Here is a 12,743-nt window from a genome sequence, read left to right on the forward strand (position 1 = left end):
TTGGGGGGGGGGGGCTGGCAGTTCGTTCTTGTTCTGTTAAATGATGCCATACATGTTAATGATGGGCAAGAACTGAATTGTTAGTACTCAGAGTAAACTGTACCACAGCATTACCAACTAAAAAGGTGGAGCTTTTAAAGAAATGTTTCTCTTTGTTTCTCTTGTATTTTTTTCCCACAGAAAAAGTATGGCCGACTTTGACTATCACCACGACGATGATTCAAATGAAACTTACGACTACAATTATGAACACACCATCTGTGACAAGGAAACAGTGCGTTCCTTTGCCGGCGTTTTCCTTCCGGTCATCTATGCCCTGGCTCTGATAGTAGGCCTGGCGGGAAACTCCTTGGTAGTGGTGGTTTACACGTCACGGCTGAAACTGCGAACCCTGACGGATGTGTGCATCCTCAACCTTGCCATTTCAGACCTGCTGCTTCTCTTCACCCTGCCTTTCTGGGCGGCTGATGCTGTCCACGGGTGGATGCTGGGCACAGCAGCCTGCAAGGTCACATCCTTCCTCTACAGCACCAACTTCAGCTGCGGCATGCTGATGCTTACGTGCATCAGTGTGGATCGCTACCGCGCTGTAACCAAAAATCCAACGGGCAGAGCTGGCACCAGATCCCAAGTCAGGAGACAGTGGTTCCTGGTGTGCCTCATGCTGTGGACTATAGCCAGCATTCTCGGCCTTCCTGAACTTATCTTCTCCACAGTGAAGCACACCCATTACAGGATCAGCTGCACAGCCATCTACCCGCATAGCATGGCCCGACCTGCAAAGGCTTCCCTGGAGCTGCTTGAGGTGATCCTGAGATTTGTGATACCTTTCCTGGTCATGGTGGTGTGCTACTGCCGAGTGGGACTGGCGCTGAGTAAGGCCGTCGCAGTGCGACGAGAGAAAAAGTGGCGAGCCCTGCGGGTCCTCCTGGCTGTGGTGGCCGTATTCCTTCTCACCCAGCTGCCCTACACGGTAGTCAAGCTTTGCCGAGCGATGGACATCATTTACATGCTCGTGACCGACTGTGATGTCAGCAAGGGCTTGGATCACGCTATGCAGGTGACAGAAAGCCTGGCTCTCACCCACGCCTGCATTAACCCGCTGTTGTACGCCTTCATGGGGTCGTCCTTCAGGAGTCACGTTCTAAAGACTGCCAAACACCTTGGACAGCGACTTGGAAGGCACCAGAGACACGTCAACGAAGAGCCCGTGGAGATTGCGCTCCAAGCGTGTAATCAAACCCAATCCCAGTCGGATTCAGAAGAACAAGACACCAGCACCTTTACTATTTAAGACTCGAAATATTTGTCTATTTTTTTGTAAACTTATATACAAAATTGCATGTACACAGTATAAATATATTTACGTTCCCTTACTAACATGCAAGACAGATCCCCATAAATATAAATGTTAATTCTAGGTTTAATAATTGTATATGTACAGTGAATTTATATGCACTAACCAGCAAAGTATTTTGTATAAATTATGTATTTTGTTAAATAAAAGAACAAAGTTTTCAATAACACGCATCTGTCGCAACTGAGTGCAGCTGACGCTCTCGTTCTCGAGTTCTTTGCAACTAATCGAATACAGCTTTACAATCTACACCGCCTTAAACGAGCTCATCTGCATCTCATTTCATTACATCCCGTGGTTTTGGGTTCTGATGACGGATGACTTGACTGCACAGTGGGTGACCCATCAAGTGGAAAAACATTTGGCAAGCAAAGACAGGACAGCAACCAGCAGGAAGCACCCCACCATGCTATCAAAGCTGAATATTGTTTGGAGAAGTTTAAAGAGCGACTGCTGTTTTCATCTAATCTTCTTTTTATCCTTTCAATAACACAAGTTTTATAGTTTGCAGTAAAACCCAATCCACCGTTTTCTTTTTCCAGATTATGCTTTAAACTTAGAATCTAGGCTCAGCCCTTTGCTGTGGACGGGTGATAAACCAAGAGGTCAAAGTTTACTCAAGCCTTTTTACACAGCAACAAAGAAGAGTCAAAATCTCTTGATCACAACTACCACAAGTACCTCATGAACACCAAAGACAAACATGAATTCACTGTTTACCATTCTTTCCCTCTTGTTAGTCATTCTTTTCCAGAGCAATGCCTTAGAAGCGTGATTGAATGATCCCCGAACTAGGTGTGTCTAGCACATGCTTAGGACACAAGTTGAATGATTTCTAAACAGAGAAACGACTGGATAAACAAGAGTATTAAAGATGCATATCATAAGACAACATAAGCCAAAGTAAGCCTCAAATCCTGCATGATTCCGCTTACCTGAACAATGCCTTTGAAAGTTATGATAAAAACACGGTTGGATAGGTGTTTTCATCTTTTTATTTCCTGAACAGTAACACAGCCTGGCCAGATGGTGTTGGAGTTGAACTCAGGACCTGCTTGCTGTGAGACAACAGTGCTAACACTGCTTCGTTTTTTTGGACTTATCATATTGTGGCCTGACTGAAGCCAAAATGATTATGTCTTCTATAATTCCACTGACAATCTCACAGCTACTGCTAATAATGAAAAGCATGTATATCAGCTCCGTGAGTGTGTATGCAAATACAAACGCCTGTGGCTTGAAGATAAAACACTAAACGTCTGGGAATCATTGTAGTGCATTAACATGCCTATGGGACCAGCTTCAATAGCTTCCACACCGCAAAGCTGTAGTGGAAATGTCTATAGACCCTTCCATCTAGCAACAAACTGCCTTTTGCACCACACAGCTTTAGAGAAAAAGGGAACGCGAAAGTGCGTGTGGCTTATGGACAGCATTTTTTTTTTTTTTTTTTAATTTAAGGGTTATTTTCGGTAGCTTTTAGTTATGATCGGTAATTCTAAGAGAAAGCAGCAGTCAAGAGATCGCAACTAGGAATGCTCTGCGATTATGACGTAATACAGCATGAAAAAGTCTGTAGTTTCTGTTATTGGAAACAGTGCTGCACAAATAAAGGCAGAGATCCAGCTCTTTAAGGATTCCCAACTATTGGAAATCATATTGTGGAAAACACCCATAGCACATCAGTGAGGAACTGCGAGTTCATATTACTTTTGTGATTGGAAAGAATGAGTTTTACCATAGAAACACCTTCCATAAAAATAAAATACCTAAATACAATAACCACTGGTTTCACTTCTACTTTTGTTCGAACTAAAGTTGGATTGAATATCTGGAAATCTTGTCTCACTCAAAAACAAAAAACAAACAAAAAAAGAAAAGAAGAGACTGATTTCCACTCAAGTATCATACGTTTTGCAACAAAAGCGACAATGGGGTCACACAAAGTATGAAAGAACCCGCAATCACACCCACATTCTTTTCCGACAGAGAGATATATTCATGCGAGGAAAGGAAATTCTTATAACCCCAGAAGATTTGTTTCTCCTGATGGAATTTTCACTTCCAGTCAAAAGAAAAACATTCGAAAAGGCCAACATAACCGCCGATGAATGATAAAGTCAAACTGTGCACTAGATAAAAATGATGAGCTGCAGAAATTCTGCTCAATTTATTTTTTAAAAACCGCAGAATTTCAAGCTTTCAGTTGCGAAAAGAAATTCCAATTAATAAAAACAACAAGCCGCTGCTTTCATTTAACTTGGAAGCGAAGCCCTCGGAGTACACAGACTCTGCAAGCGTCATTCGGGTCTAAGGAGGTTACGCGGAAAACAAAACCACTACTCTGAGTTTTTGACATTTAGCTATCACCATCAAATCAAGTCAAACAGGATATTAAACACCAAGCTTGTTTATAAAGACAAAGATAGTCCAAATGACCAAGAAGAACAGTGATTCACACATGAGTCACAGATTTGTGTTAACCTCCAGAGCATTAACACACAGACTGAGGGCCTACGCACACGTGCCTACGAGCATGAATGCAGTGTTAGTAAGATTTACCCAACAGTTGTAAATGTTTGCAACAGCACGTTTATTTTACGATTTTAAGGCCAATTTCTGTTTCATTATGACTCGTATATAATGACTCATTTAGAAGTAAGCTGAGGTTAGCTGATTTAGTGGATCCATGACCTTACAGTGCTGTGAAAAAGCATTTGCACCTTCCGGATTTTATTTTTATTTTTTTGCATATTTGCAAAATATTTTAGATCATCAATCTATTTTGAATATTAGGCAAATATAAACCAAGTAAATTTAATTTATCAAGGTTTAAACTTTTTTTTTTTTTAAATTCAAACCTACCTAACCCTGTGTAGAAAGGTAACTGCCCCCTCTAAACCTAATAACTGGGTTGGACACTCTTGGCAGCAAGAACTGCAATCGAGCTTTTGTTATAACTGGCTGTGAGTCTTTCACATCACTGTGGAGGAATTTTGGCCCACTCTTCTTTGCAGAGCTGTTTTAATTCAGCCACACTGGAGGTTTTTCGAGCATAAACTGCCTGTTTAAGTTTATAGCAAAGCATCTCAATCTGATTTAAGTCAGGACTCCAAAACCTTCATTTTGTTTTTTTAGCCTTTCGGCGGTTCACTTGCTGGTGTGTTTCTGATACTTGAGCTTCAGGGAATGAACTGATGGTTTAACATTCTTGTTCAGGATTTTCTGCTAGAGAGCACAATTCATTCTTCCATCAGTTACGGCAAGTCGTCGAGATCATTACACTACTATCACCATGCTGCTGGTATGATATTCTTTTTATGAAATGCTGTATTAGTTTTATGCCAGATGTACTCAAACCTTCCAAAAAGTTCAACTTTTGTCTCATCAGTCAACAGAATATTTTCCCAAAAGTCTTAAGAATCATCAAGATGGCTTTTTTTTTTTTGTTAAATGTGAGACAAGCCTTTGTGTATTTTTGGTCACCAGTGGATTTCTCCTTGAACTCTCCCACACATGTTATTTTTGTCTCGTCTCTTTGTTACTGTTGAATCATGAATTCTGACCATAACTGAGGGAAATGACATCTGCAGTTTTTTAGATGACGTTCTGGGTTCATTTGTGACTTCCTGGAAGAGTCATTGATGTGCTCGTGGTAGGCTGGCCACTTCTGGGAAGGTTCCACACTATTCTGTTTTTTCCATTTGTGTATAATGGCTCCCACTGTGGTTCACTGGAGTCCCAAAACCTTATAAATGTCTTTGTAATACTTTTGAGACTGATAGACGTTGATGACTTTGTTTCTCAGCTGTTCTTGAGTTTCTTTAGAGTAGGGGTGATGTGTTGCTCTTTAAGATTTTTTTTAACCTATGTCACATTCGTTTGGGAAATAGGCAAATATTTTTTTGGGGGGAATGCAACCGTTTGCAGCAGCAGATTTATTTTAGGATTTTAAGGCCATTTTGTTGTCTTTGAAACTTGATTCATGTGCGATGACTCATTTAGAAATAAAATGCCAGTTGATCCATGATCCTATACTGGTTCAACCTGTTGGAAAACTGAAGCCAGGTTTCTCAGAAAGGCATGAAGCCAAGATTTTTCTGACTTTTAAAATTATTTATGTTATATAATCCTTCCCGCAAGAGTCTGTTGCCCTTTTTTGTTGTCCATATGTTCGCACTTTGGTTTGACATGCATCTCTGCGCTGCTTTGCTACAGTAACATTTTGATTGCATAAACTCATCTCATCTTACTGAGAAAGGCTCTTTAAGACATTTATGATCAACAACACTTTCAGGTTCACCCTTTTAAAAACATTCTTTGGTTTATGGGGACTTGCTCTAAAATATTTTAAAGCAGGGATTGTGATAAAACAACTGCTCTTTGTTTACAGACTTTAGGCTCTCTAAAGTAAATGCAATGAAATCGCACGAGCCACAGCACTAATTTCTTCTCTGTAGCAGTTGCACTCAGTCCTGCTGTTTATGTCAAATCACACCTGCAACATTTCATTAATCTTGCAAACTTGGGACATTTTCCAGCTGACATCAGCATACTACAAAATTCCTGTGGGGTACTCCCTGCAACATTAAGAATCTCCAAGGCCACAATTTGCCATGGCGACAGGAACAAAGTTATGAGCTAACAGCAAAACCAGTTACTTCCAGCATCCTAAACTCAGTACACATGGGCTGGAGCACACCCATCTTCAAACTTGGCCCCCATTCAAGTTTCGTACATAGATGCATCGTTGACAAAACAGTAAAAACACTCCAAACTGCTTTTGTGGCAGTTCTGCCAAAGCTGATGTCTCCAGGAGACAAATGAACAAACAAATGCCAGCTAAAAAAACAAATACTTACCGCTGCTCCACCATTTTTTCCCATTTATGATGTAGTCGTCTTTATCCCTGTGAAGACTGCACTCCATGTTGGTTGCATCACTGGAGGCCACATCAGGTTCTGAGGAGGGGACCACAGGAAGTACTATTTTACAGGAAGTACCACGACAATACTGATAACATATCACAATACTCAATGAAACTCAACTCAGACTCATGTTTTTACACGTCTGGTAACCCAAATTATCTTAAGCTTCCCTACACGGCCAAAGGGTTCAAATATACAGCAGATGTTACCAGAAGTTTAAATTATTTATCAGTGCATGACAAAGGGTTTTCCTCATCATCCAGTGTAATCGAGTACTGTGCAAAAGTGCTAATTTCTTCTTTTGCTCTCTAATTTCTTTAGATTTTGTTAGGAAAATGGAAAGTGGTTGCAGTGATGTATTTAAAAATGTGCAAACATACATGGAAATAAAATATATTTTGACAATTTTGACAGGTTTGAAAAATCAATATTTGATTTGACTTTCTTTTTTTCTTCTTCACAGCCTGAACCTTCTTGTCATATCTTTAAGTAGTCTTCAGGAATAGTTCTCCTTTATTCTCTGTCAAGATGATCCCACGCTGCTTCAATAATATTGACGTCTGCAGTCTGGGGAGGCCAGTCCAGGATTGATAGCGTCCCACTGTGTGCTTTTCTATCCCGCTATGCTTTTGTTGCAGTGGCAGTGTGTTTGGGATCATTGTCGTGATAAAAAGTGAAGCAGTTGCCAATCAGATGCTCTCCAGATGGTATTTCATGGTGGATCAGGATCTGACAACAAAACTGTCAACCCATGTTAACCCATGTTTAAATAAAGACATGGGAACAAATTATGTGTTTTTGCGACAGGCTGCTAGCAACAGTGTTTCTTTGCCAAGTTGTCTCTATGAGTAGACACAACACTGGTTCAACCCTTGAACTGGGTGCCTTTTAGCACTGAAATGACTCATAGGTCAGTGTTAAGTGGCTTAACAAACAAACAGGGAGGAAAAAAAGATTCCTCTGAAAATGGTCAGGTATAAGAACTGCAATGAAAATGAAGACAACTTTAAAAGACCTCCAGAAGACCTTGAGAACTCATCAAAACCACTTTAAACAAATGACAAGAATGTCTGGCTCCTTCAGCACTTCAGACTGAGTACTTTTATTCAATACTGGAAAATGACTGCACTGCTGTGCAAAACAAAATGTATCCAAAACACTATTAATCTCTATGTGTTGATAAAAAAACAAAACAAAAAAAACAAGGATGTTCAAAACCACCGTAATCACCTCTGGCAGCAGCATGTCGCTGTTTCCAGGCAGCATTAAAAGCAAAGGAGAACAAAACAGGGAGAAATTACTCATCGGGATCACGTGTTTGCTATTGGCATGTGAAGGGCCTTTCACTCAGTCAGTAGCAGCCATGCCTTCTATAAGTTAGCCTAATCAAGACCACAATCTGCACTTGGCAGAAAACAATGTGACTGAAGACCACAACACATATTTTGAGAAGTGAACATTAGAAATACTTTGGAAAAGGGAAGAAATTTTATGAATTCATAACAGAAAGTGTTCCAAACGACACCAAGAAAGCTATGCTTATAGTTATGACAGATTCCTCAAACTTTGTTTTTAATCACCAACACAGATTTTGGTATGTTTTTCTCTAAGCATTTTTTGTGACCAGTTCTTGGAACTACCTGTCATACAGAAGCAGGAGCGAATCTCTCCTCTGAGTAAAGGTTCCAGCCATTTCTTCTTCTGCTCCTCACCGCCAAACATGTGGAGCACTTCCATATTTCCTGTATCTGTGGAAAAAAAATATAGTCATAATCTTCCAGTAATTACTAGCTGAATTTGGGAACCTTTATGCTCTCGTGGAAGACTGATTTGATTTTCCTAACAAATAAATACCTTAAAAAGCTGAATCTGGAGATTTTTGTGTGGTTTGGAAGATATATTTTTAAAACCCCAAAATGGAGTGTTATGACTAAAACGAGGTTGAAATGTTGACATCTGGAGAGTCTTTTTAAAAAAAATAGGAGAGAAAATGCAGTCTAGCTTCTATATACACAGAGCAAGCCCATCCTAGTAGAGCAAAGTAAGGGATAAAATTGATCTGTAATATTATCAAAGGTCTTTGATGTAGATATTTTACCAGGAGCTTGGCAGTTAAAGACTTCAGGGGCAAACACACAGCGGCCGGTTTCTTCAGCAATATAGGCATAATCCAGCTGGGTGAGCCCACTGACTGCAGGCAGGAACAGGTTCCACAGCCCGGCTTCCCTGGCTTTAATCTGCACACAGACACATGTTATTATACAGAGTGAAAATGCAAGATAACTTGCTGATAACAAGCAGAGCTCCAGAAATTGGAACAGATCCACGCAGACACAAATAATAGTAATTTTGTTCAAACGCTAAATACTAATGATGGGTTGCAGTGCGTGGCTGTCTCAGGTGTGCTATTTACACAAGAGTCAAATAAACTTGGGTGTTGAACTTTCTGGACTAATACTTGATCTTAGACTGTCCTCTATCACATGTGGTTGTATTTTTTGTTTTGAAGGGTTTTTTCCCCTTATGTGCTGTCATTTTAACTTGTAGGATTTGTGTAAAAAAGAGACTGAGTTACTAAGTTTAAAAAACAAAAACAAAAGAAATCAACCCTACATACCTTCAGATCCTCTATAATTTGAGGGGTGTGCCATCTCTGTGGAGACTCAGCGTGTTTGGTGTAATACCGTGCAACCTCCTAAGGAACAACAATATTTTTCCACAAAGTGAATTGTCAAGTGAGTTCATGTTGATGCTACAAGCATTACAGGCACTCAATGGTAACATCAGCTCAACAATATATTCATGCAGAGATAGCTTCATGCAAGAGCTTGTGGTTCTTCATCTGTTTCACTTTACGTGAGAATGCTACAAAGCCCTGCCATGTGATGATGCCCATATGCAGCATATTTTATGTAACCAGGAGACACATTGTTCTTTGACTCTACTTTATTAGCCTTCAGTGAAGAAACGAACTGCTGTGTACACAAGTTAAAATTTCATCAATGCACACAAAACCCCTCTGTTCTTGGCAGCTCTTGGAACTGACCTTCTGAGCAGGAAGCACATATTGTCTCATGAAATCTTTGACCTGCTGGAGAACAGCCCGACCTTTAGCTGTCTGGAAAAACAATCGGTCCTTTGTTGGACCTGTGAGGGGCCTGGCATCAAACACATTTCAAATGTTAAAATTCTAACAGAGAATATCAGAAACAACAGCTGGGTGTCAAATTCCAACTGCAGCTGTCTTACATATAATTAACAGGTGGGATCTATCAGTTTTTTTGACCTTCAATGACGAAGGATTTTGAAAATATTCCTGCTATAGCAGAGTGTTTATGCTAAACTTATGTCTGAATGTGTCAAAGGATATCAGTGCATTGCTGCACAAGGAATTCATTCATTACTGAAACCTACCTCTGCCCAAGCTGCAAGGCAACCTTAGCCAAGGGCTCCACACACTGGCCAAACTGAGCTGCATTCTGTGCACTGGCATTACCCAGGAGGTGACGAGCGTAAATCCCCTACGAAAAACAAAGAATAATTTAAAAAGATCTTAATTTTAATGAAAGATTAAGGGACTACATTATGTGCTTGTCTATTACTTTTAATTAAATATGAGGAAATGAGGTATGGCGCTGTGAGTTTCACAATACTGTATGCCAGTAAAAAAAAAGAAAAAAGAAAATCAGCCTAGTGTTGTAATTTGGTACAAACCTGGGCAATTCCTGCCATTTTAAAGACAGACAGGGCCAAGTAGAAATTCAGTTGTGGCAATGCAGGGGGGATCCCCCGGCACCTGCAGTAAATGGAGATCAGGTCTTCCACAGTTGGGATACCTGCTCATTGAGGAATAAGATCAGAGGGACAAGACTGTGAGCAGACATAAACAAATAAATAACAGATATAAAATCATAATCAAATACAAATTTCTGAAAACAACAAATCTGTTTGTTTTTCCACTGTCTATAAATGTTAATCACTGTCAGAGTTATCAACAGTTGTTGGCGTTACCCTCTATTCCTTTTAAACTGCCCATCGTGCTGATAACGCTGAGACTTGCAGGCCAGTATTGTGGCATAAGGAAGTAGGCCAGATCTGCCAGTGGCTGTCCAGTGGTAGAAAGCTCCCAGTCCAACACAGCGATCACACGCGCCTTATCACATAAAACAGACTTTGTGAAGTATTCACAGACAAATGTAGCAAAGGTTTAAAAATAAAGATCAGAGAAAGTGTACCTCTGTTGGATGGAATATTAAGTTATCCAGTCGATAATCTCCGTGGACAAGGGTCACCTCATTGTCACTGACTGGTAGATTCTTCATCAACCAATCAGACAGTTCATTCATGGCTGGAATGTCTCTGTGGGCTGCCGCAGTGTACTGCTTGGTCCAGGTGGAAACCTTTACAGATAATAGGACATCCTTTAATTTCACAAATCTTGACTGAGTTCCAGATCAAATAAACAGTAAAATGACTTCGATTTAATGAATGCTGTGTTAACTCACTTGTCTTCTGCAATAACCTGGCCCTCTTCCATATGCTTCAAGGTTCAGTGATGGCAGATCCAGTGAGTGCAGCTTTGCCAGGACTTCCACCGCAGCCACATACAGAGCTGTTCTCTCTGCTGGACTCACTCCAGGTAGACGAAGATCCCTGAATACGCGCCCCTAATAAACAGAATTGCACGATTGCCGTCAAACAAAAATAATATTTTCATCTCTAATGAAAGCACAAGCTCGCACTAAAATACACTGGCAAGAAAAGGCAAATTAAACCTTTTACCGATGAGACTTAGAGCCAAGTCAAGCAAAACCATTAGAAAAAAAATATTAGATTCAGGGACTTGTGACTCCTAAGTACCTTCACATGTTGCATTAAGTAGAACTCTGTTCCAATGACTTCAATATCAGCGCAGTGCAGAAGGGGCTGTGGAACGGGGAAACCAACAGAGAAGAGGGCCTTCTGCACTCGATACTCCCTGTCCACCTGTGAACGAAGCAGGAAAATCCACTTCTATGAGAAAACTTCACCCACTGAGTGAAGCTAATATGATCACGTGCTACTTTCCCAAACATTTGGGGAAAAGTGAGCTCTTTCATTTGATTAAATCCAATTAGTTACAAGGTCACACAAAACAGTGTTTGTGCACAGATGGTAAATGTAAAGCAACATTTAGTATTAAACATAAGTAATACGTATGAAGCTTTCATTAGATATAAATATATTCATTTGGGTTATTAAAAAAATAGCTTAATTTTTATAACTAATAACTATATGCAAACTCAACATAGCCACGTAATAAATAAATAAATTTCCAGGAAATCTGCTACATGGTCGTCTAATGACTGCTCAGATTTGTGGCCAGGAACATTTTTGTAAAACTTTTGAGCTTATTTTTTTATCATTGAGCGCTCCCTGACTCACATATTCCCATTTCTGGTCAAATACGTAAATCCTGCAGTCAAACCATATAAAAAAACAATTCTCACTAAAAAAAAAGATCAAGGTTGAAAAATAAACTTGTGACTTGTTACCTGATGCACAAAACCACTGTGTTTTGTCTGTATTTGTCAACTATTTCAGTGGTCAAAACAAGGTTATTATAAAACCAAACTATAAACGATGAAGACTTTATTAGGTACACATTGCTAATACTGATTAGACGACCTTATGCCTTCAGAACTGCCTTAATTCTTTGTGGCACAAAGTCATTAAGGTGCTGGAAACATTCTTCAGAGATTTTTTTTTATCAATACTGACATGATAAAGCATATATAAAAGTTATAGGAGAACACATAAAAACAAACTAAACCTATCCATTTAAAATAGTAAGAAATTAAGTGAGGAAACTAACTCAGGACATTGACAATATTTTATTTATTTTTTAACCAAAACTATAATAACTGTGGGGGGAGCCTTACCTTGTGAGCTCCTGGCAACAGCTCACCTGGGGGTTGCTTCCTGAGAACATAACTGTTTGACGGCGTCTGGATTAGGAAAGTTGGGTTTGACTGACCAGCACTGAAAAGATAAGAGAGTGTCCTTAGCATGTTATCAGCAGGCGAAACATTTGCACAAGATTAACTTTGACACTACAAAATGAAGACAGACCTGGCTACCTTACCTGTACTGTCTTACAGTCAGGGTGTCATTGTTTGACAAAAGTGTCTTGGCAGTCAGATATCTCTGAAGCCTGCCAACATTGAATTTATGCTGCTGTCGTACAGGAGTTGTCGGTTCCTCCATTTCGCAGTTATAACTCTGGATTAATCATTGTCAGATGTATCGTTGCACTAGCTACGTTTAGCATTATTGATATGATGGTCGGACCGTTTATCGCTAGGCACAACGAGGTAACGCCCCTTAAAAGTTAATTTATTGTCACAAATTTATAAAATTATAAAACCTTTAAAAACTAATGACTAGAAGATTTTCGATACTAAAATAAAATAATAAAA

The 12,743-nt window shown here is 39.8% G+C and overlaps 2 protein-coding genes across 2 annotated transcripts in view; one reads left to right on the plus strand and one right to left on the minus strand.

Moving 5' to 3' along the window:
* ackr4b (atypical chemokine receptor 4b) overlaps positions 1-3,240 on the plus strand; it is a 5,546-nt gene extending 2,306 nt beyond the window's left edge. Inside the window, exon 2 of the mRNA XM_085173264.1 lies at positions 181-3,240. Coding sequence (XP_085029390.1) covers positions 188-1,294 — 1,107 coding nt within the window. The 5' untranslated portion in view covers positions 181-187 and the 3' untranslated portion in view covers positions 1,295-3,240. The remainder of the gene's footprint in view (positions 1-180) is intronic.
* The window catches only part of acad11 (acyl-CoA dehydrogenase family, member 11), a 19,999-nt gene extending 7,350 nt beyond the window's left edge, over positions 1-12,649 (minus strand). The window contains exons 1-13 of the mRNA XM_085173255.1: positions 12,410-12,649; positions 12,207-12,306; positions 11,146-11,271; positions 10,791-10,952; positions 10,521-10,685; positions 10,297-10,438; positions 10,000-10,121; positions 9,700-9,806; positions 9,332-9,443; positions 8,903-8,980; positions 8,384-8,522; positions 7,926-8,033; positions 6,220-6,318 (exon numbers count right to left, since the gene is read on the minus strand). Coding sequence (XP_085029381.1) covers positions 6,220-6,318; positions 7,926-8,033; positions 8,384-8,522; positions 8,903-8,980; positions 9,332-9,443; positions 9,700-9,806; positions 10,000-10,121; positions 10,297-10,438; positions 10,521-10,685; positions 10,791-10,952; positions 11,146-11,271; positions 12,207-12,306; positions 12,410-12,531 — 1,582 coding nt within the window. The 5' untranslated portion in view covers positions 12,532-12,649. The remainder of the gene's footprint in view (positions 1-6,219; positions 6,319-7,925; positions 8,034-8,383; positions 8,523-8,902; positions 8,981-9,331; positions 9,444-9,699; positions 9,807-9,999; positions 10,122-10,296; positions 10,439-10,520; positions 10,686-10,790; positions 10,953-11,145; positions 11,272-12,206; positions 12,307-12,409) is intronic.
* Between the last annotated feature and the right edge of the window lie 94 nt (positions 12,650-12,743).

The sequence above is a fragment of the Neolamprologus multifasciatus genome, chromosome 9 (genome assembly GCF_963576455.1).
Source record: "Neolamprologus multifasciatus chromosome 9, fNeoMul1.2, whole genome shotgun sequence".
Taxonomy (NCBI): Eukaryota; Metazoa; Chordata; class Actinopteri; order Cichliformes; family Cichlidae; genus Neolamprologus; species Neolamprologus multifasciatus.